This window comes from Cheilinus undulatus, linkage group 24 (assembly GCF_018320785.1).
Source record: "Cheilinus undulatus linkage group 24, ASM1832078v1, whole genome shotgun sequence".
Classification (NCBI taxonomy): Eukaryota; Metazoa; Chordata; class Actinopteri; order Labriformes; family Labridae; genus Cheilinus; species Cheilinus undulatus.
Window position 1 is genome coordinate 3,507,843 of NC_054888.1, and position 26,897 is coordinate 3,534,739.

At 37.2% G+C, this 26,897-nt stretch overlaps 1 protein-coding gene across 1 annotated transcript; it reads right to left on the reverse strand.

The window, feature by feature from the left end:
• Positions 1 to 1,008: 1,008 nt before the first annotated feature.
• abcb6a (ATP-binding cassette, sub-family B (MDR/TAP), member 6a) lies at positions 1,009 to 23,158 on the reverse strand. The gene is made up of 20 exons (XM_041782217.1): positions 22,905 to 23,158; positions 17,743 to 18,266; positions 11,721 to 11,861; positions 11,422 to 11,611; positions 11,013 to 11,105; positions 8,460 to 8,652; positions 8,238 to 8,359; positions 8,041 to 8,150; positions 7,899 to 7,964; positions 6,465 to 6,590; positions 6,223 to 6,299; positions 4,211 to 4,274; positions 4,047 to 4,132; positions 3,900 to 3,957; positions 3,710 to 3,814; positions 2,826 to 3,000; positions 2,532 to 2,644; positions 2,348 to 2,442; positions 2,178 to 2,246; positions 1,009 to 2,089 (listed from the first exon to the last, which is right to left on the reverse strand). The coding sequence occupies exons 2-20, from the start codon at positions 18,256 to 18,258 to the stop codon at positions 1,933 to 1,935; spliced, it is 2,556 nt and encodes an 851-aa protein (XP_041638151.1). The 5' UTR covers positions 18,259 to 18,266; positions 22,905 to 23,158; the 3' UTR covers positions 1,009 to 1,932.
• Between the last annotated feature and the right edge of the window lie 3,739 nt (positions 23,159 to 26,897).

A 26,897-nucleotide genomic window follows, 5' to 3' on the forward strand; every position in this document is an offset into this window, starting at 1 on the left:
GGCCACTGAAACTTTTCTAGAAACAACTTCCTTTCAATCTCTGAAAAAAGGCAGGATTCTGGGTTTAATGTCTGAATTATGAGAAAAAAGTCAGAAGTCTAAGATTAAAATTAGAACTCTGTCAAAAAGTCAGAAATTTAAGATTAAAATCAGAAATCAGAGTTAAAACAGAAAGTTTAAAAAAATATAATTAGAAATCTGAGAAGAAAATCAAAAATCTAGAATCAAAATCAGATTTCAGAGAGAAAAGGTCACAAATCTGAGATTAAAAACTATGATATAAGACACTGATCGCAGAATTATGAGATTAAAATTAGAACCCCCCCCCCCCCCCCCCCACAAAAGATTTTGGATTCCAAGATTAAAATCAGAAATCTGAGTTTAATCAGATTTCTGAGAAAAAAAAGTCTGAATTCTGGGATTAAAGCAGTAGTCTGAGGAAAAACTCAAAATTCTGAAATTTAAATCAGATATCTGAGGTAAATTGCAAAATTCTGAGAAAAAAAAAAGAAATCTGAGATTATAATTAAAATTCTTAGATTAATGTTAGATTTATGAGAATACTGTCATAATTCTTAGATTAATGTTAGATTTATGAGAATACTGTCATAATTCTTAGATTAATGTTAGATTTATGAGAATACTGTCATAATTCTTAGATTAATGTCAGATTTATGAGAATACTGTCATAATTCTTAGATTAATGTCAGATTTATGAGAATACTGTCATAATTCTTAGATTAATGTCAGATTTATGAGAATACTGTCATAATTCTTAGATTAATGTTAGATATCTGATAACAAATCTGAAATGTCAGCTTTCTGAGATTAAAGTGACGACATAACCTGGTGACAGACTTGCAGCTCTACTGTTCCCTTAGTTGAACTAAAATTTAAAAAACAAAGTAAAAGAATAATTTGTGATTCCTACTGGCACAGAGTTTACCTGTACTTCAACACGGTTTTAAACAAAATCATTTTAAATAATTAGACTGAAAGACATGGGAATAAAAAACAAAGTCTTTAATTTCTCATAAGAACAAGACTCAACAGCAAAATATTTACAAGAGTAATAATCTTCAACGATACCTTTGTGAGGTAGGAATACAAAATTCAAAGACAGGCTATTTCTGAGAGTAAAATGACCTCTATGGCTTTGTATACTTGTTCACCAGGATGACATTAAATGAGAATAATTATCACTATTATGATTTTATAAACATCTGAGCGCCTTTTCATCAAAGATATTTGAACTTCAACACAAATCCAGCTAATCACTTACTTGGTTCCTTTATATCCAAGTCAAAATATCCTCCATGAGGACGGCCGATCATTTTCAACTACAGAGGATTAGGAAACATTGATTTTACCACTTATGCTTGTATTAACCAATCTAAAACAGCGTTTAAAAAGTCAGAAAGTTGCTGAATAACACATCAACTTTCTGTGTATTTATAAACCATTGCCATGTGGTCAGACCAGCAGTGTACCCCAGCTTTACTTTAGTGATCAAACATTTCAAACGTCTCTTTAAATACTACAGCAGAACCTTTAAAACAAAACAATAAAATCCTCTGCAGCTTCTGTAGCAGCCTAATGCCGTGATTAAAGATTTTTTTCTTTCTCCCTTTGTATCTTTAAATAATTTAAATCAAGTCAGACAAAAATGACCCTGATAAAAGAAAATGCTTGTTATGTTTCAGCATAGACTAACGTTGATTTGGCAGAAGTGCATTTTATACCTAAAGTCCTGAAAAGCTCATGGTGTCACCACATGAAGGCATCTAACGTTGCATTGCACATTCAGTTTAAACTTCCTAAAAATAAATACCATCTCCATCTTCTGAGTGTTCCCAAACTACTTATGAACTTTTAACACTTTAGTGAGGACTCATGTGGAGTCCTCCTTCAAAATAAAACTCCAGATCACATTCAGTGGCCGTGGCGGCCTGAAGACGTCGATGGCGGCTGAAGTTTCTCAGACTTTCTGTCTTTGGTTTCAGTGTCTGAGGAGTCGGAGTCCTGGGCCTGCTGCTGCTTCATCCACATGTCTGCGTACAAACCTCCCTTCAGCAGCAGCTCCTCATGTCTGCAGAGGACGGCAGGAAGTCACTTTTAGTTAGACGGAAGAAAAGAGGATGCACTTTATGAGTGTAGGACCAAAAATGCACGCTCACCGTCCTCGCTCAGCAATCCGCCCGTCACTGATCACCAAAATCTGGTCCGCACTGATTATAGTAGACAACCTTTGAATGAAAAAGAAGAAGCAAACACAAGTTAGTGGATGAAATGTTTCCTCTCCATTAGAAGGGACGTAGAAATAAACCAAACTGAATGCATGACTTGCCGATGAGCAACAACCACTGTTGTACGATTCGAGCAGACTTTAGCCAGCGAGGCCTGGATGTTTCGCTCCGTCTGTGTGTCCAGAGCTGATGTAGCCTGCAGGGAAACATTCAATGTTAAAACTTGAGTAAGGCAAATGTGAGCTGATGAGATCCGGCGTTTTTCTCCTCTCTTGGTAATCCCACCTCATCCAGCAGGACGATCTGTGGAGCTTTGAGGATGGTTCTGGCGATGGCCACTCTTTGTTTCTCTCCTCCACTCAGCTTCAGACCTCTCTCTCCCACCTGGGTGTCATAACCTGCAGGAGAATATAAACAGATTACAGAAATGTTTTTAGAGATTAAGATCTGACATTTCCTCTTTCACACACAGACATCTGAGGGTATTTAATACTCTGAAATGATTCATCATAAATGGTGGATGTGCAGCTTAAATTTCAGAGAGACACCATGAAAAAGCAGTGCTGATCTCAGTGTTACCTTCAGGGAAAGTCATGATCTTGTCGTGGATGTCGGCAGCGATAGCGGCCTCCTCCACCTCCTGGTCGCTGGCAGAGATGCGGCCGTAGCGGATGTTTTCCCTGATCGTGTCGTTGAAAAGCACGGTGTCCTGAGGAACGACGCCGATGTGAGCTCGCAGAGACGTCTGCTTCACCTGAGGACGGAAAACGGATTATAGGTGTCAAAGAGAAGCCGCAACCTGGGCTCCCACTGCTCCTGGTGATCCGAAGAGGGATATAACATGGGATTCATTCAAGCTTGAAGCAACTGGATGACTTCATTTACAAATTAAATGTTGCACAATGCTCAGGAAAACATGCTTTTTAGCCTCTGATGATTAAACCCTCTATTTCCCTGATTTTTCCCTGGAATTTTGGTATCACAAGTGAGGGAAGATTACAAAAAGATGCAGTATTTTCCAGACATTGAAAACTGCAACTACACATGCCTCTTCTCTTCTTTTTATAAACAATAAAATACAACAAATAAAGCATCTATTTTTAATGGTTTCTCTTTTCTGGAGCTGTTTAAGAGGATTTGCATCAACTGGACGTCTTTATTTATACATAAAATGCTGTACACAGCCTTTGAATGCTACTTAGCTTTTGATGGCTCTACAGCAGATTTTTCATTATAATTTCAGGCTTATTATATAAAATCTAATTATATTTGATCAAAGAGGGCTCATTTGGCTGTATTTGTTGAGGTTCCTGATGCATAAAGATCACAAAGGTTGTATTTGCTGCGCAGGAAATGCTTTTTACTTTTTCATTTAAATATTTTTTCTAACTTTCATAGATGAGTGCCTTTGCTGTGCTTTAATTAAGCCGTTCCAGGAGCTTATTCTTGTGCTGAACCCTTACTTTTGAAATATCCTGGCCATCGATGCTGATGCAGCCTCCCTGAACATCGTAGAAACGGAAAAGAAGTCTAACAATGGTGCTCTTTCCAGAGCCGGATGGTCCGACCTGGAGAGAACAGAACTCTGTAAGATTGAAACAGAATATACTCAGTGTAAATAAATGATAGGTTTCAGTTTCTCCTTCGTCTTACCAGGGCCACGGTCTGTCCTGGAAGAACAATGAAGGAAACATCTTTAAGAATCTCCTTCCTGTAAAAGAAAAGTCAAATTTAGACTCACAGAATGAAAGTAATTCATCACTATTTCAGACATAAACACAGTCTAGAAGCGAAACATACCCATTAGTGTAGCTGAAGTAAACGTTCTCAAACTCCACTTTTCCCAGTTTGTACAGAAAATTTCCTGCATTGACAACGTCCTTCACCTACAGACAAAATAAAGAAAACTATTTTCATTCAGCTGGAGTTCACAGTGTAAACCAAAGGCTGGCCATCAGACGAACCTCCTCCTCTTCTTCAAAAAGTTTGAACATGCTCTCCATGTCGATGAACGAGTTCTGGATCATTCTGCAGCGAAGACACAGAGACAACGGTTTAAAATCAGAACAGGAGAAAACAAGCGAAGAATGTTAAAGGAGATCTTTTTATTTAAGTTCAAATACTGAAAATCCAGTTCTCTAAACAAAGTCTTTATTTGTATTCACATTTTCAGACTGCTGTAATTAAAAGCTACTTTACAGAGTTATGAAACAAAGTAAAAGAGACAAAAATATAATCACAAGAGCAGAAGGACAAAATTAAAAGTCCTTTAACCCTTAGGTAAACCTAGGCTCATTCTCTGCATTCTGTTTAGGATTTCTTAAACCAGTTTGTGTTCTGTAGATGCGACTGACATGAAACTGCACAAAGATGTGTATTTTAGCTCATTTTTAATTTTTCAAGCCAAATCATTACATTGACCAGTCTGGTATTGTGCAAAGGAAAATACTCACGTATACACCCCTTGGGGACAAAACTCGCCCATTTAAACCCATTATAATCGCTTATTTTGGTTGCAAATTTGCAATACCATGTACCACTGTTACTGCCATTATCTGTGTTCCAATTCTGAAAGGGGACCGTAGACTTGCATTTTTTTTTCTACTAACCACTAGATGGCCCCATTACTCTTTTTGGGCCAAGCGTGTATCCGTAAGGGACTTAAAAGACACACTTACTATGGGATTTTTTTTATAGCTCTGTGAAATAAAGGCATAAAGAAATGAAATAAAAAATATCTGTGGGTGTTGATATAAATATAAACTTGGGTTCTACATGTTAGATTTGGGAAATTGCATCTCTGAAGCACCACTCCAATGCATTCTGTTGGGGATATGCTGCAGGTATATGTTCGCTGCCAAACCGCATCAATCACCCACTGATCAAAAACTTGATCAAATTATTGATTATTCATTATAATAATAAAAAATAACCAAAGATTTGCTATGTCATGATTAGAACTGAGGTGAGGTGAGGAGGTGATTACAAAAAAAAAATCAATTAATTAAAAAAACAAGCTATGAATTTAACCATATAAAGCAGGGGTCAAAATGTTTCCTTGGGGAACATCTTTTGTATAATTTCCACTTATTTCTGGACACTGCACAAAAAATTAAAAATGCATAAAACTTGATGTTGGTGGTAATTGATTTCATCATTTAAAGATGATTTAAAACACATAAAATCATGACAATGACCAAAGATTTGCTATTTCGTGATCAGAGCTGGAAGTGATAACAAGAAAAAAAAACAACATAAAACTATTTTTGAAATAATATATTGTGAATTGTAGCATTTGAAGTAGGTACAGAAAAAGTCCCCAAGGGATGTGTGTGTGTGTGTAGTTGTTTAAAGGGATGCCAAAAGGTTAAATAAAACAAAAACGCACACTAGAGATGTAAAGTTCAAAATATAATTCAGTAAAATTTTAAAGGCTTAAAAATGAGATTTAAATATGTCTTATGAGGGAAAGGCAGAGTTACAACAGGATGTTCTAGCTAAAAGGTGGACAGGGATTTTTGTAATTTTTAAGGAATATTAATCCAACATCTTGGATGAATTTTAAGAACCCTCACCCCCCTACATCACTGCTGGCACATCTGTGACAAAATGAGGATTTTATTAAGTTCAGTACTGAACCCCTCCAGACTCTGGTCTCCCTTCATCTGACTAGATAACACTAGACGGTCTGCAGGACTCAGTCATTGGTGGCAGTGATCACCTGTGTGCCAGGTAAATAAGTTAAACTGTGGAATAAAAGCCTTTTTGTAAAGTGTAGAGATTGTACTCGAGGTAGGTAGGAATTTTCTGCTGATAATTGCAGCATATAGATCCATTTAGAGATGTAGAATACTACCCTTCCTCCCCACATTCAGGATCACATTACTGCAAACAGCCTGCTGTTTTTATCGTATTGTATAGTTTTGTTTTGTAACATATCACATGGTATTATCAGGTAAATAGAGCCTCTTCTTACCTGTAGTAGGTCCCAAACCAGTTGAGGGGGGTGTACAGCTGGATGATGTAGGTACCAAACAGAACAAAGTCTCCAACCTACAATAAAACCGTTTTTTTAAAACAGTTTTTTACTTGATGGAACACCTTAAATCGCACTCTTTACACCTGAATCAGTGGAAGATAACTGCTATTATTTTAAACCTCTTTGAGGTGGAAAGTTGACATTTCTTATTCTAGAGAGCAGAGAGAAGTGATAGCTACCTGAAACTTTCCCTCAGTCACAAAGTAAGCACAGAGCAGCGAGCCGGCCAGGAGACCTGATCCGATGATGAGGTTCTGGGTTTGGTTCAGGAAGGCCAGGGACGCCTGGGTCTTCCACTCCGACACCTAAACATCAGAAGAAGAAAAAATATTAAGACACAATTTAAGTCCTTCATGCACTAGTTTATTATTTAAAACTGATTTGATTAAAAAAAAACATCTTATAAATGTTAATTACAACACACATCATCTGTTTAATACAAACCAGAAATTCTGCACTAAACCCTTTTAATCCAAAAGCACTTGTCCTTAATGACAAAAAATGTCCCCTTCCCAAAAAAAAAACGCTGTAAAAATAATAGAGATTAGCTTTTTTCAACTTAAATTAAGTCAGTCTTTTTAAAACTACTCCAACCTGAGATATACATGTCAATTTTTTTGTTCAATTTATATATTATATTACAATATTATATTATATTATTATTATATTACATTGTTATATCATTGTATTATATTATAGATAAATAATACATACATATATTATATATTCTGGGTTTTCAGCCTTTAAGGGCAAGTATGTTTACACAATTCCACTGTTTTTTAACTGCCCCTAAACTAATTTACATAAAATACATTTCAAATAAATTTGCTTCTTATTTTAAAATTTGAAAGCTAGTAGTCCAAAATGAAATCCAAGCACTTTGTAAACGTCTGTTTTTAAAGGTGCTATACAGATAAAGTGTATTATTATTATCATAAATCTCAACATAAAGGAATGCATTAGTTTATGTTAAGATCAAAAATGGCATCAAAAATCAAAAGTCGAAACATCACCTCTAACCCAAGCAGAATTGTGACTTTTTACTTTTTAAATGGTTCCAATGTCACCTTTAATGTACAGGTATTTTAGATGTAATATCTCTCTCAGAAGCCTCTCCCTGAAATTCCAAGTTGGCATGTATTTTTTATATTTCATACTTATTATTGTAAGGACACATATGAACCAATGTATATAGGCATGTATGCTTGTATGTGCTGTATACGGATGTAATCATTTATTATTACCATTAATTATTTATTTTTGTATTTTACAGCTTATGTGTCTGTCAGATATATTCATTTCATTTTCTAAGGGATCAATTTGTTGTTATTTTCTTTCTTTCTTTTTTGCTTCAATGTAATGGAAAAAAATCTTAAGTATGAAGTATTGGAAAAAAATGGCATTTTAGCTTAGACATTTTAGGCTAATTCAAGGAACTGAGACCACAATTCTAAAGTAAAAAAATGAATATCCTCTGGAAAGTTTGAGCTATCTTAAAGTTTTGAAGACCTGATCAAATTCAGACAATCTAACTCTAATAAGAGAGGCAGGAGAAACGCCTGTGACCTCACTCCTGGATTTCCACCAGCCTGTTTTTATTGTTGTTGGCTCACCTGATATTTAAGGATGGCATCCTCAAACCGGCTCACCTCGTAGTTCTCTGCATTGTAATATTTTACCTGAATAACAAAATAGAACAGATAAGAGGAATTTTCTTAGATAAAATAAAGGTGGACGTCTGAATGTTTAACATACCGTCTCAAAGTTCAGCAGCGAGTCCACAGCCTTCGATTTGGCGTTGTTGTCCTGCTGATTCATGTCTCGCCTGTACTTCGTCCTCCACTCAGTGATGATGATTGTCAGAGCTGATGGAAACACATTATTTAAGCTAAATTCACATGCTTGTCTTTGGATATGATGGATAAATACACGGTTATAGTGGAGCAGCTTACTGAGGTACAGCGCCATGCAGACGAAGACTATCAGGCCGAACCAGGCGTTAAAATAAGTGATGAAGTAGATGATGGAGATGACGATATCAGCGATGGTTGGAAAGATGCTGAACACGATGTAGCTGTGAGGAAAACAACCTTTAAAATGCAGCAGAAGAAGAAGATTTGGGGGTCTGTGTATCCAGAAAAAGATTTAAGTTTAGCTTTAACTGTAAATCTTACCTGAGCAGGCTGTTAATGGACGAGGTTCCTCTGTCAATGCTCCTCAGGACGTCGCCCGTCTTGCGGCCGAGGTGCCAGCGCAGAGAGAGAGAGTGCAGGTGAGAGAAGAGACGCACTTGAACCACGCGGTTGGTGTACTGCTGCACCCGGATCCACAGGAAGGAGCGCATGTTGCTGACAAACCCAGAGGCACCTGTGGAGAGAGAGAGGAGCATGAAAGAAACCCTGATGGCTGCAGGGATGTGATCGACAAAAGATTGAACTGTAGGGAAAATACTGTCATTAATGGTTTGGCTCAAATTCATCTGGTTTTGATGTAGTCATGCCATCTCTTTATGTGCCTTATTCAAATCTTTTTTGAGCATTCATCTGCATCAAGTAACTCCTAATACAACAGAAAAATGTTGAAAAAATGCTCTCTTTCTTGTTTTTCTTCTCTTGTACTCAGATAAATGACTGGTTGTAAAAATGACTGAAAACTCAGTGTTGTGATTGATCTAAAAAAATGCATAAGTGATGTTTGGATGCAAAAAAAGCTTTCATTTCAGCTTTCTTTCAAGCATGTATTTTAAACAATCTGATGATAGCATAAACCAATTAAAAATAGGCTGCTATGCTCCAGTAGCCCCCAACATTCAAGCATCAGTGTGTTTTACTGACAATTTTCTGTATTGGCTTCACTGTTTCCTGGAATAAAGAGGAATTTGTTGATGTTTTCTTGAGATCTTGACTTATCTTTAATTCTCAGAGTCCTAAAACTACAAAACAGACCTACGTCACATTTAGACTTGCATTAAAAGGGTTTCACATCCATGCTGGGCTTTCAGACACCAAATGGTCATCGTTAATGCTCTGTGTAGATGCACCTCAGTCTACAGCAGTGTTACTCAATCCTGGACAACCAAAAAGCCAAATTGTTGAAAAATATCTTTGCAAGAGCCACAATATAAGTGGTGAAAAGTGGCAAGAATGGGTTAAGTGGCAATAAAAGGTGAAAAGGGGAAAAGTAGGCATTAAGTACCAAAAACTGGGTAAATAGTGACAAAAATGGGGAGAAAAATGTGGCAAGAGGGGCAGAAACTGGCAAAATTTGGGTGAGAGGTGAGGCTGAACGATTTGCTAAAATAATCTAATTGCAATTTTTTTCCCAAATATTGTGATTTAATATGCGATTATTCTTGAGTTAATCTTATGTAGCCTGTTTTTTCTGACAAATTCAAGCAATAAATAATTCCATAAATAAGACCATGTGTATTGAAAACAATTAAATTATTTCCGAAGCAATTAATCCATAGCAGCATGAATGTGAATATAAGGGAGCAACAAGCTTTAAGCTATAAAGGAGGCAGCTTGGGTGGAGGAGGTGAAGCTGATCACAGCTGGGGTATAACTGTAGTGAAGTAACGCTAGGCTTCATCAGTTTTAGAATGAGATAACTATTTTTGGTCATATTTCAAAAGTGATGTCATTTGCTTTGTTTAAGGGCATTATCATATTTATGTCACTCATTTTGATTAAGAAAAACATACATAAAACACTAAAAAGAGGATTTTTGTAAACCATTATAAAAAACTGACACTCAATATTTGCATAATAAGCATAAATTCTCTGCAAAAATTGATTTATTAAACTGGTAATTTGACACATTTCAAGTTAAAGAAATATTGCAACTTCTGCGATTTGAAAATTGCAGCAGGCCATATTGCAATTTAATCTAATTTGCAATTAATTGCCCAGCTCTAGTTGCAGGGGGCAAAAATGGTCAAAAGTGGCAAAAACAAGACAAAAAACTAGTGAAAAGTGACTAAAATGGGCAAAAGGCAGCAAAACCAATGGGTAAAAAGCAGCAAAAAGTGGCCAAAATTGGGGGGAAAAAGTGGCACTTATTGGCAAAAGGCGGCTTAAATGGGTGAAACTGTCAGAAATATCAAAACGCAGGATAAAAGAGTCATAAACTGGGGAAAATGGGGCAAAAACTGGATAAAAGTGGCAGAATTGGGCAAAAAAAAGTGGCAAATAGCCTTAAAGCTGTAAAAATAGATTAAGAGTGGCAAAAAATTGCAAATAAGGGCAATGGAAATATACAGACAAAAAATAAAAGTTGACAATTAAAGCCGGGCGTGGGAAACAAACTGATTAATGCTACTTGAAATGGATAATTTCTGAGGTCAAAGTTTCCCTTTTTAAGGTTTTTTTGGGGAATAATATTTTAAATTAAGCCATAAAAGAGCCACAAATCATCAAAAAAGTGTTTCTAGAGCCACATGTAGAGTATCACTGGTCTACAGAAACATTTGGCCAGCTCAGACTTCATACAGAGGTGGTCTGGGACGCCTTCATCCAGGTTGTATTGGTTGGCTCATCGTACTCCACCAAGAAAAGGCACCTTTGTGCATAAAATCTTGGTTGGTATAATACATGGCAGCACAAAATCACCGCACCCTCAAGAATCTTAAACTGAGCTAAAAGGCAAGCTGGGCCCCTTTAACATCTTTTCTCCCTCATTTTGTCATAAACATGTCCTATATTTACAACATTTATGTTTTTTCTTACCTGCTCCACCGCCCTGGAAGAACTTGAGCAGGACATAAACACACACTGTAGTAGCCACAGTGTTCCAGCTGCTGCCATCAGTGAGTTCATTCACTGAGAGAGGGACAAAGACATAAACGAAGAAGAAATCAGATAAAGAAGGATTTAGGTCAAGGTTAAAGAAGGTAAATCAGACGAATAATCAGATGGCTAAAATTCAGACAATGTTTCTAGGTATAAGAAATATTTCTCTGGCCACGTGGAGGTGCTTAAGTTCAAAAGAGGGAATATTATCTGCCATTTGGTGTGTGTGGTTCTAAGGTATTAAAAGTGATAAAAATGTGCATCAAATATGAACAAAGAAAAAGCTCTGGAAGGAAACTAAAGACATCTGAGCCTCCAGGTTTATGTAAATATGAGTCTCACTCACCAATGTTCTTGTAGTAAATGGGCACGAAGACGTTAATAGCTCTCTCGATTCCGAGCAGACCCAGACAGAAGAGGACAAGCAGCTGAAGGAGGTGGTTTCCCCGGGGCCACATGTAGGGTACGAGCAGGCGGACTTTCTTCCTGAAGCCCTGCCAGGTGGAATCGTTCTCACCTGTTCCGCCCAGCAGGCTCTGAAGTGGAGAAAAATAACAGATGCTGAACACAACGTGGAAGAAGAGCACAACTGTGGCGTCAAATTCTTCAGCTTTTTCGAGTTCAGTAGGAAATAACTCAAACTACCTGAGCGCTGTTCTCCACGTCTCGCTCGTCTTCGTTAATCAGCAGCATGTACGGTCGCCTGGGCAACCCAGGAGCTCTGAGACCGATGAAGAAGAGCAGCCCACTGAAGATGTAGCGCATCAGCCACAGCGCAAACTGCACCTGAGGGGTTCATAGACAGTAAAATAAGATCAGTATGGACACTAGGCTGCAGTTGAACAGCTTGTGAAGGCGGGGAGATGTGAGTTTAATGATCAGAACGAAGCTGTGAATGAGAAGAGCCCATACGGGGGAAAGACTGTGATCTTTACTTCAAACATCATGTCAAGAATGTATGGAGTCCTAATGTGCTGGAAAAGGTGCCTCATGGGATTACTAGTGACAATATTTACAGTAATTTATCAAAGTAAACCTGCTATATGATAGATTTTATTATCCACCAGAGTCGTCAATAACATAATGAAGTTTTTAGCCTTTAAATGTCTCGTGACTTATGTCTTCTCATTTTAACCACTCTTTATTACTGAAGCTCCAATGAGGAACTTTATGTTTTTGTCAATGCAGCACTTTTTGTCCTCTACGTGTTCATGTAGGATTTTTTCTGCTGTCTCATTCTGGTTTTGCAATCCTATGCAGACTACAACCATCAAATCCGATCCTGAGCAGTTGGGAGGTGAGGACATGCGGTATGTCAGGGATCATCGACTACATCTGTACAAGGGCCAGCTTTTTCCTGCACAGGAATGTTGGGGGCCAGACTTTCAAATAAACTACAGAATTTTCTTTAAATGGTCTGATTAACATGTTTTTGTTTAAATGCTAGTAATGGCTGACAGGTAGATTTCCGACAAATGGATGAAACATAAAGACGTTCCTGAGATTTCTTTTTAATCGCAGTTTTCTGGAGTTCTTTTAAAAGCTGAAAAGAATTTATTAAAAAATACCACAACATGTTTTTCCTCTGCACATCTCCTGAATTTGATATTTTCCTGGTGGCCGATTTGGAGATATGGGGGGCCTACTGATGATCACTGCTGTATGAGGACACATTAGCCGAAGAGCGGAGAAACCCTTTTAAAGATATTATAGAGATTTCAGGCTGGGATGGCTTTGAAAGTTTTTTTCAATTTCTTTACAGTGCAGTCTGTTGAAAAAAGAGCCACAATCTAAGAGGTGAAAAGTGGCAGTTAAAATAAGTTAAAGGTGGCAAAAGTGGTCGAAAAGCAGCAAAACACTGGGAGAAAAGTGGCGAACAAGAGCAGAATGTGGCAAAAATGGTTGGGAAGTGACCAAAAAATAAGTGTAAGGTGGCAAAAAATGGTCAAAAAGTGGCAAAAATGGGGAAAAAAATTGCAAAAATGGGCGAGAAGTGGCAAAATGAGCTACTGGTGGCAAAAATGGTCCAAAAGTGGTAAAAACGAGGCAAAAAATGAGTGACTAAAAAAAGTGACTAAAATGGGCAAAAACTGGAAAAATGTGGAAAAATGGGAATTATTGGAGTTTAACTGCAAAAGGCTTTAATGGGTGAGAAGTGGCAAAAAATAGAGAGAAAAGGGGCAAATAATTGCAAAGAGCAGGATAAAAGTGTCAAAAATGGATGAAAGATGACAAAAAGACGTGACAAAAAAGGGATAAAAGCAGCAAACACTGAGAGAAAAGTGACAAAAATGGGCAGATAAAGTGGCGAAAAAGGGCAAGAAAGTGGCAAAATGGGTGAGAAGTGGAAAAAAAATGAGTTACAGGTGGCAAAAAATGGTCCAACAGTGGCAAAACCGAGGCGAAAAATGAGTGAAAAGTGACTAAAATGGGCAAGACGCATCAAAGAGTGTCAAAATGGGAAATGGGTGGCATTCAATTGCAAAAGGCAGCTTAAATGGGCGACAAGTGGCAAAAAAGGGGCAAAAAACTGTAAAAATCAGGATTGAAGTGTCAAAAAAAAGTGTCAAAAATGGGAAAAGTGTTTCAAATTAAGACATTACAGAGCCACGGGTTGAGTATCACTGATCTACACTCAGTACCCCATCATGACAGAGTGAACACCGACTCTTAGAAGTTTTTGCAGATTTATGAAAAATGAAAAACGGAAATAAAAGATTTACAGAATTACTCAGAGCCTTTGCAGAAACACTAACTTTAGCTCAGGCTCCTCCCATTTCTCTGAATCTTTGCAGAGATGTTTCTACACCTTGATTGGAGTCCACCTGTGCTAAATTAAACTGACTGGACATGTTGTGGAAAAGCACACACCTCTCTATAGAAGGCCTCACAGCTGACAATGATATAAGAGCAAAAACCAAGCCATGAGGTCAAAGAAGCTGCAGAGCTGCATAACTCAGACACTGGACAGAAGGTTTCCAGGAGCACAGTGGCCTCCAGAACTCTCTAATGCAAGAAGTTTAGCACAACAGGATGATTCACAGAGCTGGCCGCCTGGACAAATTAAGCAATCGAGTGAGAAGCCCACTTGGCTTTCATGTGGAGTTTTTTGCAAACTTCAAGCAGGACTGAATTGAACACCTATGCACAACAGTGAAAAAAATGTTCCTTTCTTACCCTGTTTATATTAAAGACATCAGGCTATCAAATGATAATAAATTTTAATATGATTAATCACAGAAAAAAGACATTTCTCCTTTTTCTCACATTTTGAAATATTAATGACATGTTTCTTCTGAGCAGAGACTTTTTCAGTAAAATCCTGGATTAAACACTGTTTCAGTGAAAATATTCCTCATTCTAAAACAATAATTCAGGCTTTAGATGGATAAACATGACTAAAACTTTCTTAAAGTCACGCTGATAACCACTCAACCTCTGACTGAGTGGGCGGGGCCATGTTTGGTCTTATGATCTGATTGGTTAGCGTGCAGCTTAGAGGATGTGAGTCACATGAAGCAGTGACTCAGCAGAAATGAGCCTTGTGGTGGTGTTGTGAATATTTTGCATGCCTGCTCGTGTGTCTGGGTGTATCATAGTTTTACTTAAAACAGGAACGACTGCCTGGCTTTATGAGGACTGCTCTGGACACACCTGTTCTTAATAAATAACCACGCTGTAGCCTGATTAACGGCACAGCACCATCAACACTATAAAACATTTACAGAGACAGATATTGATAAGGGATCATGATAAGCTTTCCTTCAAACAACAGCAGGAAAATCAACTTTAGCGCTGAATAGACAGGAATGGAGATAAAGAGCATAAAACATGCTGCATGATGGTTTGAGCTGCCGGAGAAAGAGGCTGCACATGTGACCTGGATAAAGCTCGTGGCACACTTAAAAAAATATGTCTCACTTAGAAGAAAAGCAGACAAAATGAAGAAAAAGTCCCTAAAAACTGGAGAAATTTTCTGCCAACAGGAGAAGAAAATGCAAGTTGCTTATTTTTTTTATTTAGAAAATATACTGAGTCTAAAGGTAGTCAAACTTGGCAGGACATGTTCTCTAAAGCAGCAACCTCTCGTGCCTGTGTCATGAAATAAGCCGATATGTTTGGGAAACGTGCTGTAAATCCAAAAAGCTACACCTACAAAAAGCAGATTACTCTGCAATAAAGACAGATTTCAGAATTATGTTCTCATTGTAGAAAAATGTGCAAAAAATATGCTTCTAATGCTCTTGCAGACTCCTTGAAATAAGGCTAAATACTCTGGAATTCAGAAAGACAAAGTTCTGATTGTTCTCAAAGTGAGTAACATGCAGTTAACAATCTTTGGCTGGAAATAACATGGGGATCATTGACGAGAAGTTAACCCTGAGTCTAAAGCAGCTCTGCATCAGGTATGCACATGTCAAATGCTATCCAGGGGATTTATAAGACTTGCACAACAGTTGAAATGACTCACTGAGCCTTTACTTCCCTGAAACTGTAGGATTAGACGACAGCCTCACTGTGGAGTAGAACCAAATAAAATGTGAATTCTTAAATTATTATTTCTTTATAAATGTGAAGACAAAAAGACTGAGATGCTTCTAACGTTTGACTTCAAGGAGGCAGTTTTGTAATTGTCAGTTTGCGAATGAACTCAGGTCCTTCATCACTGCAGGAACATCTCTGCTCCGGTGCAATAAATTATTTGGACATTGGAGCCTTGCAGTGAGGTTTTTGTTTGCTTCATGTTGGTCCTTTTGGCACCTGCCAACCTTGGATGATGAGCATGCTCAGACCGTCCTAATTAAGCTATTAAATACCAGATATAAAAATCACAGTAACTACCTCTAATATCCTGTGAAGATGGAAATAACTTACAACAGGGGTGTCAAACCCAGTCACAGCAGGGGCCGGATTCTGGACTTGGGTCTAACCTGAGGGCCTAACAGGGTCGATATTTAACCATAAAATGTCAACCTTATTTTCACCAGCAATGAATTATGGGGGTAAAAAACTTGTGGAAAATGATTTTGCGATTAAAAGGTGAACATAAGTTAAAAACTCAAAATCTGAGATAAAAAGTCAAACTTATAAGTTTAAAGGGTAAAAACATGACATTTAAAGTCAAAATAATGTTTTTAAAAGGCAAAATATGATAAAGAATATTGAAACCATAAATTTTAAAAGTCAAAAACTGAGATAAAATTCAAAATAATAATTTTTAACAGTCAAAATACGAGGTAAACATCAAAATCGTGACTTTCAATGTCAAAATATGAAATAAAATTAAAAATCATGAGTTTTGAAGGTAAAAAAAATGAGGTACAATTTAAAGTTAGGAGTTGAAAAAGGTCAAAACGTAAGATAAAAGTCAAAATCAGGACTTTAAAAGGTCAAAAAACTGAGATAAAAAAAAAATCAAGTCTTTATAAGGTAAAAAAAATGAGATAAAAGTTACAGCTAGGAGTTAAAAAAAGGTCAAAACATGAGATAAAAGTCAAAATCATGAATTTAAAAGGTCTAAATAGGATTTGAAATTTAAAATTATGAATCTAAAAGGTAAAATTATGAGATAAAAGTCAAAGTTATAAGATTTAAAGGTTTAAATATGAAATAAAAAGTCAAAATCATAACTTTAAGTCATAACTGTGAGATGCAAAATTGAAAATATAGAGAAAACACTAATTTTTTCCCCACATTCTTGACTTTTTAACAAAATATTTTTACTGTTTACTTTTTCTAATTTTTATGACTCAACAAGGATATTTTAAATCTTCAAGGTTAAGTTTACATTTTTATACTGGAGGAAATCTGCAGACCTCATACTGGTGGGCCAGTTCTGATAAAAATATCATATGATCTGGTGGACGGAGTATAACTGCACCATGGGCCGGATTTAGCCCCCAGGCCTTGAGTTTGACACCCGTGACTTACATGCTCTTGCACATAAACTTTGCATGTTAAATAAGGTTGAGATGGATTTATGGCCAGGACAGTCAGAAATGTATTGTGATCATTATTGTTGCTCTGCTTATCTTCTCTTTCTCTGTCTCCTTCGGCTCTTGCTGCTTTTCCTCCGTCCCTTTGTTCATCTCCTACATACTCAGCTGTGGAAGTTCACTATGAGTCTGCTTCTGCTGGAGGTTTATGACCCTAAGCGCTGAGCTCATGGTGGGTGATTAATGTTGGGTGTTTTCTTTAAAAACAACATAACAGAGAGTAAAGTCTTCTTAAAGTGTGTGGAGATACTTTGGTTATAAATCTGTGCTATACAACCACAGAGCAACAGAGTGATTATCTTGACAGAAAAATAACCACAAAGTACTGTGATTTAGATGTTTTATCACTCTTTCTTCTCACTTCTGCAGTAAAAACCGGCTCTATGAAACACCAACATCTGTATTTGTTATCTAAAACAACAGTTAAAGGAGTAGATTGCTTACATAGCTGTACAATGGTGGAAAATATTAACATTGCAATATCCAGTTTATTAGGCATGCAGGATGTAATCTTCATTTCTGATGATATTTACAACCAACATATTGACTGTTAAAACTGCTCTGTACCTGCAGTAAATATCAGTCATATTTGTGACGAAGTTTTGTGGGTTTAAGGCAGTGATGGTAAAACAACATGTTTATCTTTTTTGTTGGCATTTAGCTAAGCCTACCTGTTGCTGATCGTCCTCCAGACCCCACCACCAGTGTGGACTGTACCAGGACACAAAAGCGAGGTTCTCCGCTGAAAACGCCCCGGCCCAGAACAGCAGCAGAGCTGCACTGTGGCCCCTCGTTCTGTCCATCACCAACACCCTGCGCCTCTCCGTCCTGAGCAGAGTGATCGCCCAAACCCAGCCAAGCATGGAGAAACAACCGTAAAGAACCACGTAACCCGGGAGCTCTCCTCCACTGGCAGCTCTCCACACCATCCCGCCGAGAAACTGGAGCAGGAGGAGGATGGAGATGACCAGCTGGAGGCCGTAGAGGCGAGAACGAGGGATGAACTTGGGCTCCATGGCTGTGCCGTATTTTTGGTAGCAGATGCAGTGCACGGTGCCAAGGAAGAAGGCTATGGTGAGGAGGATGGAGGGGACGAGGGTGAAGTAGAAGCAGGGGGCGATGCCTTGGTCCACCCAGGTGTGGGAGATGGAGGAGTTGGCTTCACAGTAGCTCTGAATAAAACCCATGGCTGCAGCTGAGGAGAGAGAGAGGCAGATCTACTGTTGTTAACTATTATAATAGATGGAAGCTGACACTAAACAACACGATCTAGAGCACGCTTAAGATCAAAATAAACAAATATGGATAACAAAGTCTATCCACTGCCAGCAAGACAGGAAGTTACGATACTGGATTATTTATGGTTCCTTCAAACACAAGGCGAAGGATATGAGTGATGCAATATACAAGATGTGCAAAAACATCACACCCAACCTCAATCTATAAATATGCCATAAATATCTGCCTAAATTGGCTGTTAATATTGGCCGATATCAGCTGAAAACACCTGCATTTAACAGTCATAAATATCAGCCTATATCTGCTCTGAATCTACCAATATAAACTGTATATATTGGCCTATATCAGCTGTTAATATTGGCCTATATCAGCTGTTAATATTTTGGTCCTATATCAGCTGTTAATATTGGCTTATATCAGTTGTTAATATTGACTTATATCAGCTGTTAATATTGGCCTGTTTGAGCTGTATATATCTGCCTGTATCAGCTGTTAATATTGGCTTATATCAGCTGTTAATATTGGCCTATATCAGCTGTTAATATTGGCCTATATCAGCTGTTAATATTGGCCTATATCAGCTGTTAATATTGGCCTATATCAGCTGTTAATATTGGCTTATATCAGCTGTTAATATTGGCTTAAATCAGCTGTTAATATTGGCCTATATCAGCTGTTAATATTGGCCTATATCAGCTGTTAATATTGGCTTATATCAGCTGTTAATATTGGCCTATATCAGCTGTTAATATTGGCCTATATCAGCTGTTAATATTGGCTTAAATCAGCTGTTAATATTGGCCTATATCAGCTGTTAATATTGGCCTATATCAGCTGTTAATATTGGCCTATATCAGCTGTTAATATTGGCCTATATCAGCTGTTAATATTGGCCTATATCAGCTGTTAATATTTTGGTCCTATATCAGCTGTTAATATTGGCTTATATCAGCTGTTAATATTAGCTTAAATCAGCTGTTAATATTGGCCTATATCAGCTGTTAATATTGGCCTATATCAGCTGTTAATATTGGCCTATATCAGCTGTTAATATTGGCTTAAATCAGCTGTTAATATTGGCCTATATCAGCTGTTAATATTGGCCTATATCAGCTGTTAATATTGGCTTAAATCAGCTGTTAATATTGGCCTATATCAGCTGTTAATATTGGCCTATATCAGCTGTTAATATTGGCCTATATCAGCTGTTAATATTGGCCTATATCAGCTGTTAATATTGGCCTATATCAGCTGTTAATATTTTGGTCCTATATCAGCTGTTAATATTGGCTTATATCAGCTGTTAATATTAGCTTAAATCAGCTGTTAATATTGGCCTATATCAGCTGTTAATATTGGCCTATATCAGCTGTTAATATTGGCCTATATCAGCTGTTAATATTGGCTTATATCAGCTGTTAATATTAGCTTAAATCAGCTGTTAATATTGGCCTATATCAGCTGTTAATATTGGCCTATATCAGCTGTTAATATTGGCCTATATCAGCTGTTAATATTGGCTTAAATCAGCTGTTAATATTGGCCTATATCAGCTGTTAATATTGGCCTATATCAGCTGTTAATATTGGCTTATATCAGCTGTTAATATTGACGTATATCAGCTGTTAATATTGGCCTATATCAGCTGTTAATATTGATGTATATCAGCTGTTAATATTGGCCTATATCAGCTGTTAATATTGACGTATATCAGCTGTTAATATTGGCCTGTATCAGCTGTTAATATTGACGTATATCAGCTGTATATATTGGCCTATATCAGCTGTTAATATTGGCTTAAATCAGCTGTTAATGTTTTGGTCCTATATCAGCTGTTAATATTGGCTTATATCAGCTGTTAATATTGGCCTATATCAGCTGTTTATATTTTGGTCCTATATCAGCTGTTAATATTGGCTTAAATCAGCTGTTAATATTGGCCTATATCAGCTGTTAATATTGACGTATATCAGCTGTTAATATTGGCCTATATCAGCTGTTAATATTGACGTATATCAGCTGTTAATATTGGCCTATATCAGCTGTTTATATTTTGGTCCTATATCAGCTGTTAATATTGGCTTAAATCAGCTGTTAATATTGGCCTATATCAGCTGTTAATATTGACGTATATCAGCTGTTAATATTGGCCTATATCAGCTGTTAATATTGACGTATATCAGCTGTTAATATTGGCCTATATCAGCTGTTTATATTTTGGTCCTATATCAGCTGTTAATATTGGCTTAAATCAGCTGTTAATATTGGCCTATATCAGCTGTTAATATTGATGTATATCAACTGTTAATATTGGCCTATATCAGCTGTTAATATTGACGTATATCAGCTGTTAATATTGGCCTATATCAGCTGTTAATATTGACGTATATCAGCTGTTAATATTGGCCTATATCAGCTGTTAATATTGACGTATATCAGCTGTATATATTGGCCTATATCAGCTGTTAATATTGGCCTATATCAGCTGTTAATATTGATGTATATCAGCTGTTAATATTGGCCTATATCAGCTGTTAATATTGACGTATATCAGCTGTTAATATTGGCCTATATCAGCTGTTAATATTGACGTATATCAGCTGTATATATTGGCCTATATCAGCTGTTAATATTGGCTTAAATCAGCTGTTAATGTTTTGGTCCTATATCAGCTGTTAATATTGGCTTATATCAGCTGTTAATATTGGCCTATATCAGCTGTTTATATTTTGGTCCTATATCAGCTGTTAATATTGGCCTATATCAGCTGTTTATATTTTGGTCCTATATCAGCTGTTAATATTGGCTTAAATCAGCTGTATATATTGGCCTATATCAGCTGTTAATATTGGCTTAAATCAGCTGTTAATGTTTTGGTCCTATATCAGCTGTTAATATTTGCCTATATCAGCTGTTAATATTTGCCTATATCAGCTGTTAATATTGGCTTAAATCAGCTGTTAATATTGGCCTATATCAGCTGTTAATATTGGCCTATATCAGCTGTTTATATTTTGGTCCTATATCAGCTGTTAATATTGGCCTATATCAGCTGTTAATATTGGCCTATATCAGCTGTATATATTGGCCTATATCAGCTGTTAATATTTGCTTATATCAGCTGTAAAGTTTGTATTTTGTAATTCAGAATTATCAATCTAAATACTGGCCTCTATTTTCTTCATCTATCTGCATACGGCAGCTGTAAATATCGGTCTATGCTGTCTGGAAATATCAGCTGTTAATATTTGCTGCAAGTATGAAAAAATGTACTTATTTCTAAGCAGGACCAACAGGCCTACATCAACTCCTTTTTGTATTCATCCTCATTCCCCATGTATTACAGTAGATTTTAAAGACTGAAGAATAAGACCTGTACAACACTGACATCAGATAAAATGAATTTGCTTTTATCCTTATATTTTAAAGCAGGGAAAGTTAAATTTTGTGCATCTCTACTTGAAGGTTGAAAAGTAAACATTCTTCATTGTAATTGTGTGAGAAGTTTAGTCTCTGCTCTCTTGAGCATAGTACTAATCTTTTACTGCAGCAAACCAAAGATATATAAAACAGTAAGACCAAAATCTGTTCTGGGATTGCAGCAATAACCAAAGAGACTAATTTCTTCTTGTGCAACCAGCAAATCCTGCAGAAAGCAGCTTTTTCTAAACTTATCCGAACATGTTCTTACAAGTAAAATGCTCCTGCTCCTATCAGAAACCACACAGCGGTGTTGTAGTGCTCCAGATTGGTTTGGTCTCATGATCACTTTTTAAAGGTTGCAGCCTCATCTTGAACTAAACTGACCTTTTACTCTGATGTATACCATGACAATAATATGTCCTGCTGTAAACGCAACCAGTAACTTCTCACATTCTTAAAATATATTTTTTGCAACTATTATAATTTGTTTTTCATGAATGCTTTCTGAGAAAGGAGTGTCTTTTTCTGTAAGTGAGTAATTAAGTGTCTGACTTGCACTGTTTTGATCTCCATTTAGTTTTGTAAAGGTGGTCTGGACAGTAAAACTACACCAAAGTCTGCATGTTTACTAGTCTGTCTAATCATTCATCAGTATTAGTGACTGTAGCTTTCAACTTTATTCAAACTATGCCTGTATTTTTGACAGTTTCCCATGTTTTTATATTCACTTGCTCCTAGCAGTACAAAAAAACTCTAATCTCCCTTGTGTTTAAGTCTTAAACAATGGAAAATATGTCTTTAACAAAGCAGCTGATCCTCTTATAGCCCCTCACAAACTCGTATGTCCTGTCTCTGCTATATTAAGGCTGTGAACTTCACTGACATTTCGCTGAGTCATGCTTCACTAAAGCACCTCTATTAGCTGCTGGTTGTAAATTAAAAAGGTGCCACCTTTCTGAATAACATTACCACTACATTAACCAAATGGTAGAGGGAGAAATAGACTTCTTATCAATGATAAACTAAATATTCAACCGCTCATTATTACCTTACGTAAGTAAAAGGCGAAAAAAACGAAACAAAGAAAGCAGAGAATACAATGTCATGTATTTCAGAGGCTGTTCATATAAACATGATATACTTTTAGGAGCTTTTTAAATACATATTTTACCGTATTCTCCTGACGGACGTCCTCCTCTCCCCTGTCAGACACAGACGTTACTCCAGAGGCTAACAAGTCCACTTAGCCGTTCGCTTAGCTTCTTCGACTAAACGCAGCTGAGACTGAAATAACAGCGAATATCGTGACAGAAAGGTGAGAGTTTGTGATGCATACTAAAGTTTCTCTCGGAGCCACGCTGACCTGGGTCTTGCACTCATGCTGTGAGGGCTGTTGTCCTTGCAACGCGCGTTAAACAACCCCCATCGATGACTCGGCGATCGACACTTTACACAACACTGATCGACTGCATGGCCTGGGACTCAGCGCCATCTAGTGGATGGCGACGGAGCCTACAACCACAACATAGACGTACCACAGACAGAAGTCCAGAGACCAGAGACTCTGGGGGCCGGACTTTCAAATAAACAAAAATTAAATAAATATTTTGGTCTGATTAAAATATTATTGTGTTAGTATTTGTATTTTCTTCTCAAAACGCAGGATTTTTTTAGGTTTTACAGCGAGATCAATCCCTATTATCTATACTGCAGCAGGCCACAGAGAGACAGGCCAGCCCACAGAATTGTCCCTGAAAATCCCAAATAATGGGCCCTCCACAGCTGTAACTAAGCACTGATGTTGATTCATTTTTGACACTTTAAACCTTTCCTTACTTCATTTGGCCATTTCTGCAACATTCTCTGCCCCTCAACTTATTTTTGATCATTTTTGCCCCTTTTAAAACAATTTTTGCCCCTTTTGCCCATTTTGCCACTCTTTAACCCATTTTTGCGACTTTCCAGCCAATAACTGTTCCTGTGTCCCGCTCTTTAACCCCCTTTCACTACTTTGCCAGGCTATTTTTGCAATATTTTTGCCACTTTTAACTCATTTTTGATCACTTTTTGACTCTTTAAAACGATTTTTCTTTCTCTAACCCTTTCAAACCATTTTTCCTGACTTTTTGCCCCTTTGTGCCATCCTTGTATCCATTTTTGCTACTTTTTAACCTTTTTTCTAAATTACTTTTTTGTGCCATTTTTACAACTAATAACTCATTTTTTATACCTTTTGCCCATTCTTTCCTCTTTTACCAATTTTTTGCCCCGTTTTTTTTTTTTTTTACCTCTTTTCCTGCACATTTTTGCCCCTTTGTGTCTCTCCACAACCCATTTTGCCACTCTCTAACCCCTTGTCATCACTTACTCGGGCCATTTTTGCAACATTTCTGCCAGTCTTAACCCATTATTAAAAATATATTTACTAATTATGAATGACGAGTGAATTTCTGTAAAAACAGATCAACATCAGATCATTTTAAAACTATTTCAATAGTCATTTATTTTGGATGGATTTAACAGCTGCAGACATTTGAAGCCAAAAGACACTCCTAAAACCATAACATCTTCTTTTTCTCCTTTTCTGAATTTAATGATCTTCTGGGGGCTGGACAGAAAGTTTTGGGGGGCCTGATTTGGCCCTCAGCTGCCAGGTGATGATCAGTGCCATAGACATAAGTCTAAGTTTCACAAAACTGAGGGGGCAGCATAAAAGTTAACCAAGGAAACTTGATTTTATCATCCTAAATTACTGTAAGTATTATCCCCTCTTCCTTCTATGTTATCCTTTGATGATATTAACGTGACTACTGTCGGTATCTTTTGAATTTTAAGATGATTACCTGGAAATAATAAATGTTTTCTTGCCGTATTTAAATGAGATGGTGCTTCCTTTTATATTTCAATGCTAAAAATAAAACATTTATCTAAGAATGAAAAGATAGATAAAAGATAGATAGATAGATAGATAGATAGATAGATAGATAGATAGACAGACAGACAGACAGATAGATAGATAGATAGATAGACAGACAGACAGACAGACAGACAGACAGACAGACAGATAGATAGATAGATAGATAGACAGAAAGATAGATAGAGTAAATAAATAAATAAATATATAAATGCAGTGTCGTGAAAAAAAAAATTACCCCCTTCTGGATTTCTTTCATTTCCTTTTTCTTTATCTGCATGCCTTTAACCATTAACCTACTAACCTGTTGAATGTTCGAGTTTTTTTTATAGCTTTCTCTGTCTTTTCTTACCCCGTCTCAACTTTTTTGGAACATGTTGCAAGCATCATATTCAGAATGTGTTTAACTTTACAAAAAATCAGTTCAGTTTATCTGTTTGAATGCTAAATATCTTGTCTTGTGTTATAGTGAATATACAAAACCAGTTTCAAAAAAGTTGGAACACTTAAAATGTAAATAAAAACAGAATGCAATGATTATCAAATCTCATAAACCCATATTTTATTCACGATAGAACATAAACGACACATCAGACGTTGAAACGGAGACATGGACAACATTACCTAGTTTTAAATTTGATGGCAATCTCAAAAAAGTCAGGACGGGACAACAACTGGCTGGAAAAGTAAGTGGTGCTTATGAAAACAGCATGTTGCAGCTAATAAGGTTTATTGATAACTGGTCAGTTACATGACTGAGTATAAAAGGAGCATTTTAGAGAGGCAGAGCCCCTCAGAATTAAACACAGGCACTAGTATATGATCATTTTCATGGATACTCTAATTGTTTGACAATTTGGAGCGTGCAGTGTTAAACAGTGTCCAGCAGATGGCAGTACATACTAAGGAATAATCAGAGGAAAGCACTTTACACAGTGACTGATGGGTGAACAATAGATCATAAAAGCCCCATCACAAAAGGTCCCACAGGTAGAGGGAAAAAGAAATGTGCCTGTACAATGAAACATAATGGCATGAATATTATTACTAATGGTGTAATTTTACTGCTATATTTAGGCTGCTGAATGAGTGATTAATGACTGCAGCAGCATAACCCAAGCGCCTCTTGTGCTGAAAAGAGCAATTTTCAAGTCAAAGGAACATAAAAAGCAGCGTCTTGGAGTGACGGAGGGATTTAAGTTAAGAGCGTTTCCCATCAAACTATAAATTCAAGGCTGTGCACAAAGGAGGGAAGTGACTCAAAAGGCAGCTGTCGCATGTGTCCATCCTATGGGGAGGAATAAAAGAGTGCTCAGAATAAAAGTGTACCTGCGTGTGCTTGGAAGATGAAAAACGGGAAGTATATCCTGGTGTATAAACACAGAAAAAAGGCAAGGGAAGGAGCTTGTGATGTCTGCTGAGAGCTAACACCCACACACTTGCACACATGCACACAGAGGGATGAAAAAAGGGGGTAAATCTTATCATTTAGAGCCTTCACAATGGGAATAAAGAGCTGCTAATCTGCTTCATCTCCCCGGCTCTTTTGTGCAAGTGGAAATGGACCTTCTGTCCATCGCCTCGCCTCTTTTGTCTCCCTGTGGATGTGACGGCCTGCCCATCACAGCCCTCATCTCCCTCCGCCTTTTTGTAGGCACCTCCACTTCTCAGCTGGAGCCCTATGAGTCCTTTGGGTGCCTCTTTTTTATTCCCACCTTTTCTTTTATTCCCGTTTTCTTTGTCTGCCTGGCTGACACACATACGGAAGGTGTGGGGATGAAACGGATGTGCACGCCAATCTAATCCCTTGATTTAGTGAGAGGAGAATATGGGTGGTGTTAGGAAAGCTACGTCCAATCTCATTAGTGCTGAGAGAGATCGATAAAGCTTTGGGTTGTGATGAATGTGGAAGGATTGGGAATTCAGCTCGCTGTAGATGACCTTTGCTACAGTTAATACTCACAAATCACAAATGATCTATTGTGTGAGAGAACGACTCACAAGTGTGCAGAGGTTCTTCATAGAGAAGACAGAGGTACAGAGCTTAATATGAACACACCAGAGTTTACCATCTACAAAGAGCCAAAGCCTGAAGGATCAGTTTATCAACAGATGATATTTTAGATATGTAGATATGTAAACTCAGCACAAAAAGTAAGGAAATTTATGTTTGGTAGATTATTTCTTTGTTGTAACAATGCTTCCTGGTAATAAATCTTATACCACTGAAAAGCCTGTTTATTTCCTTTT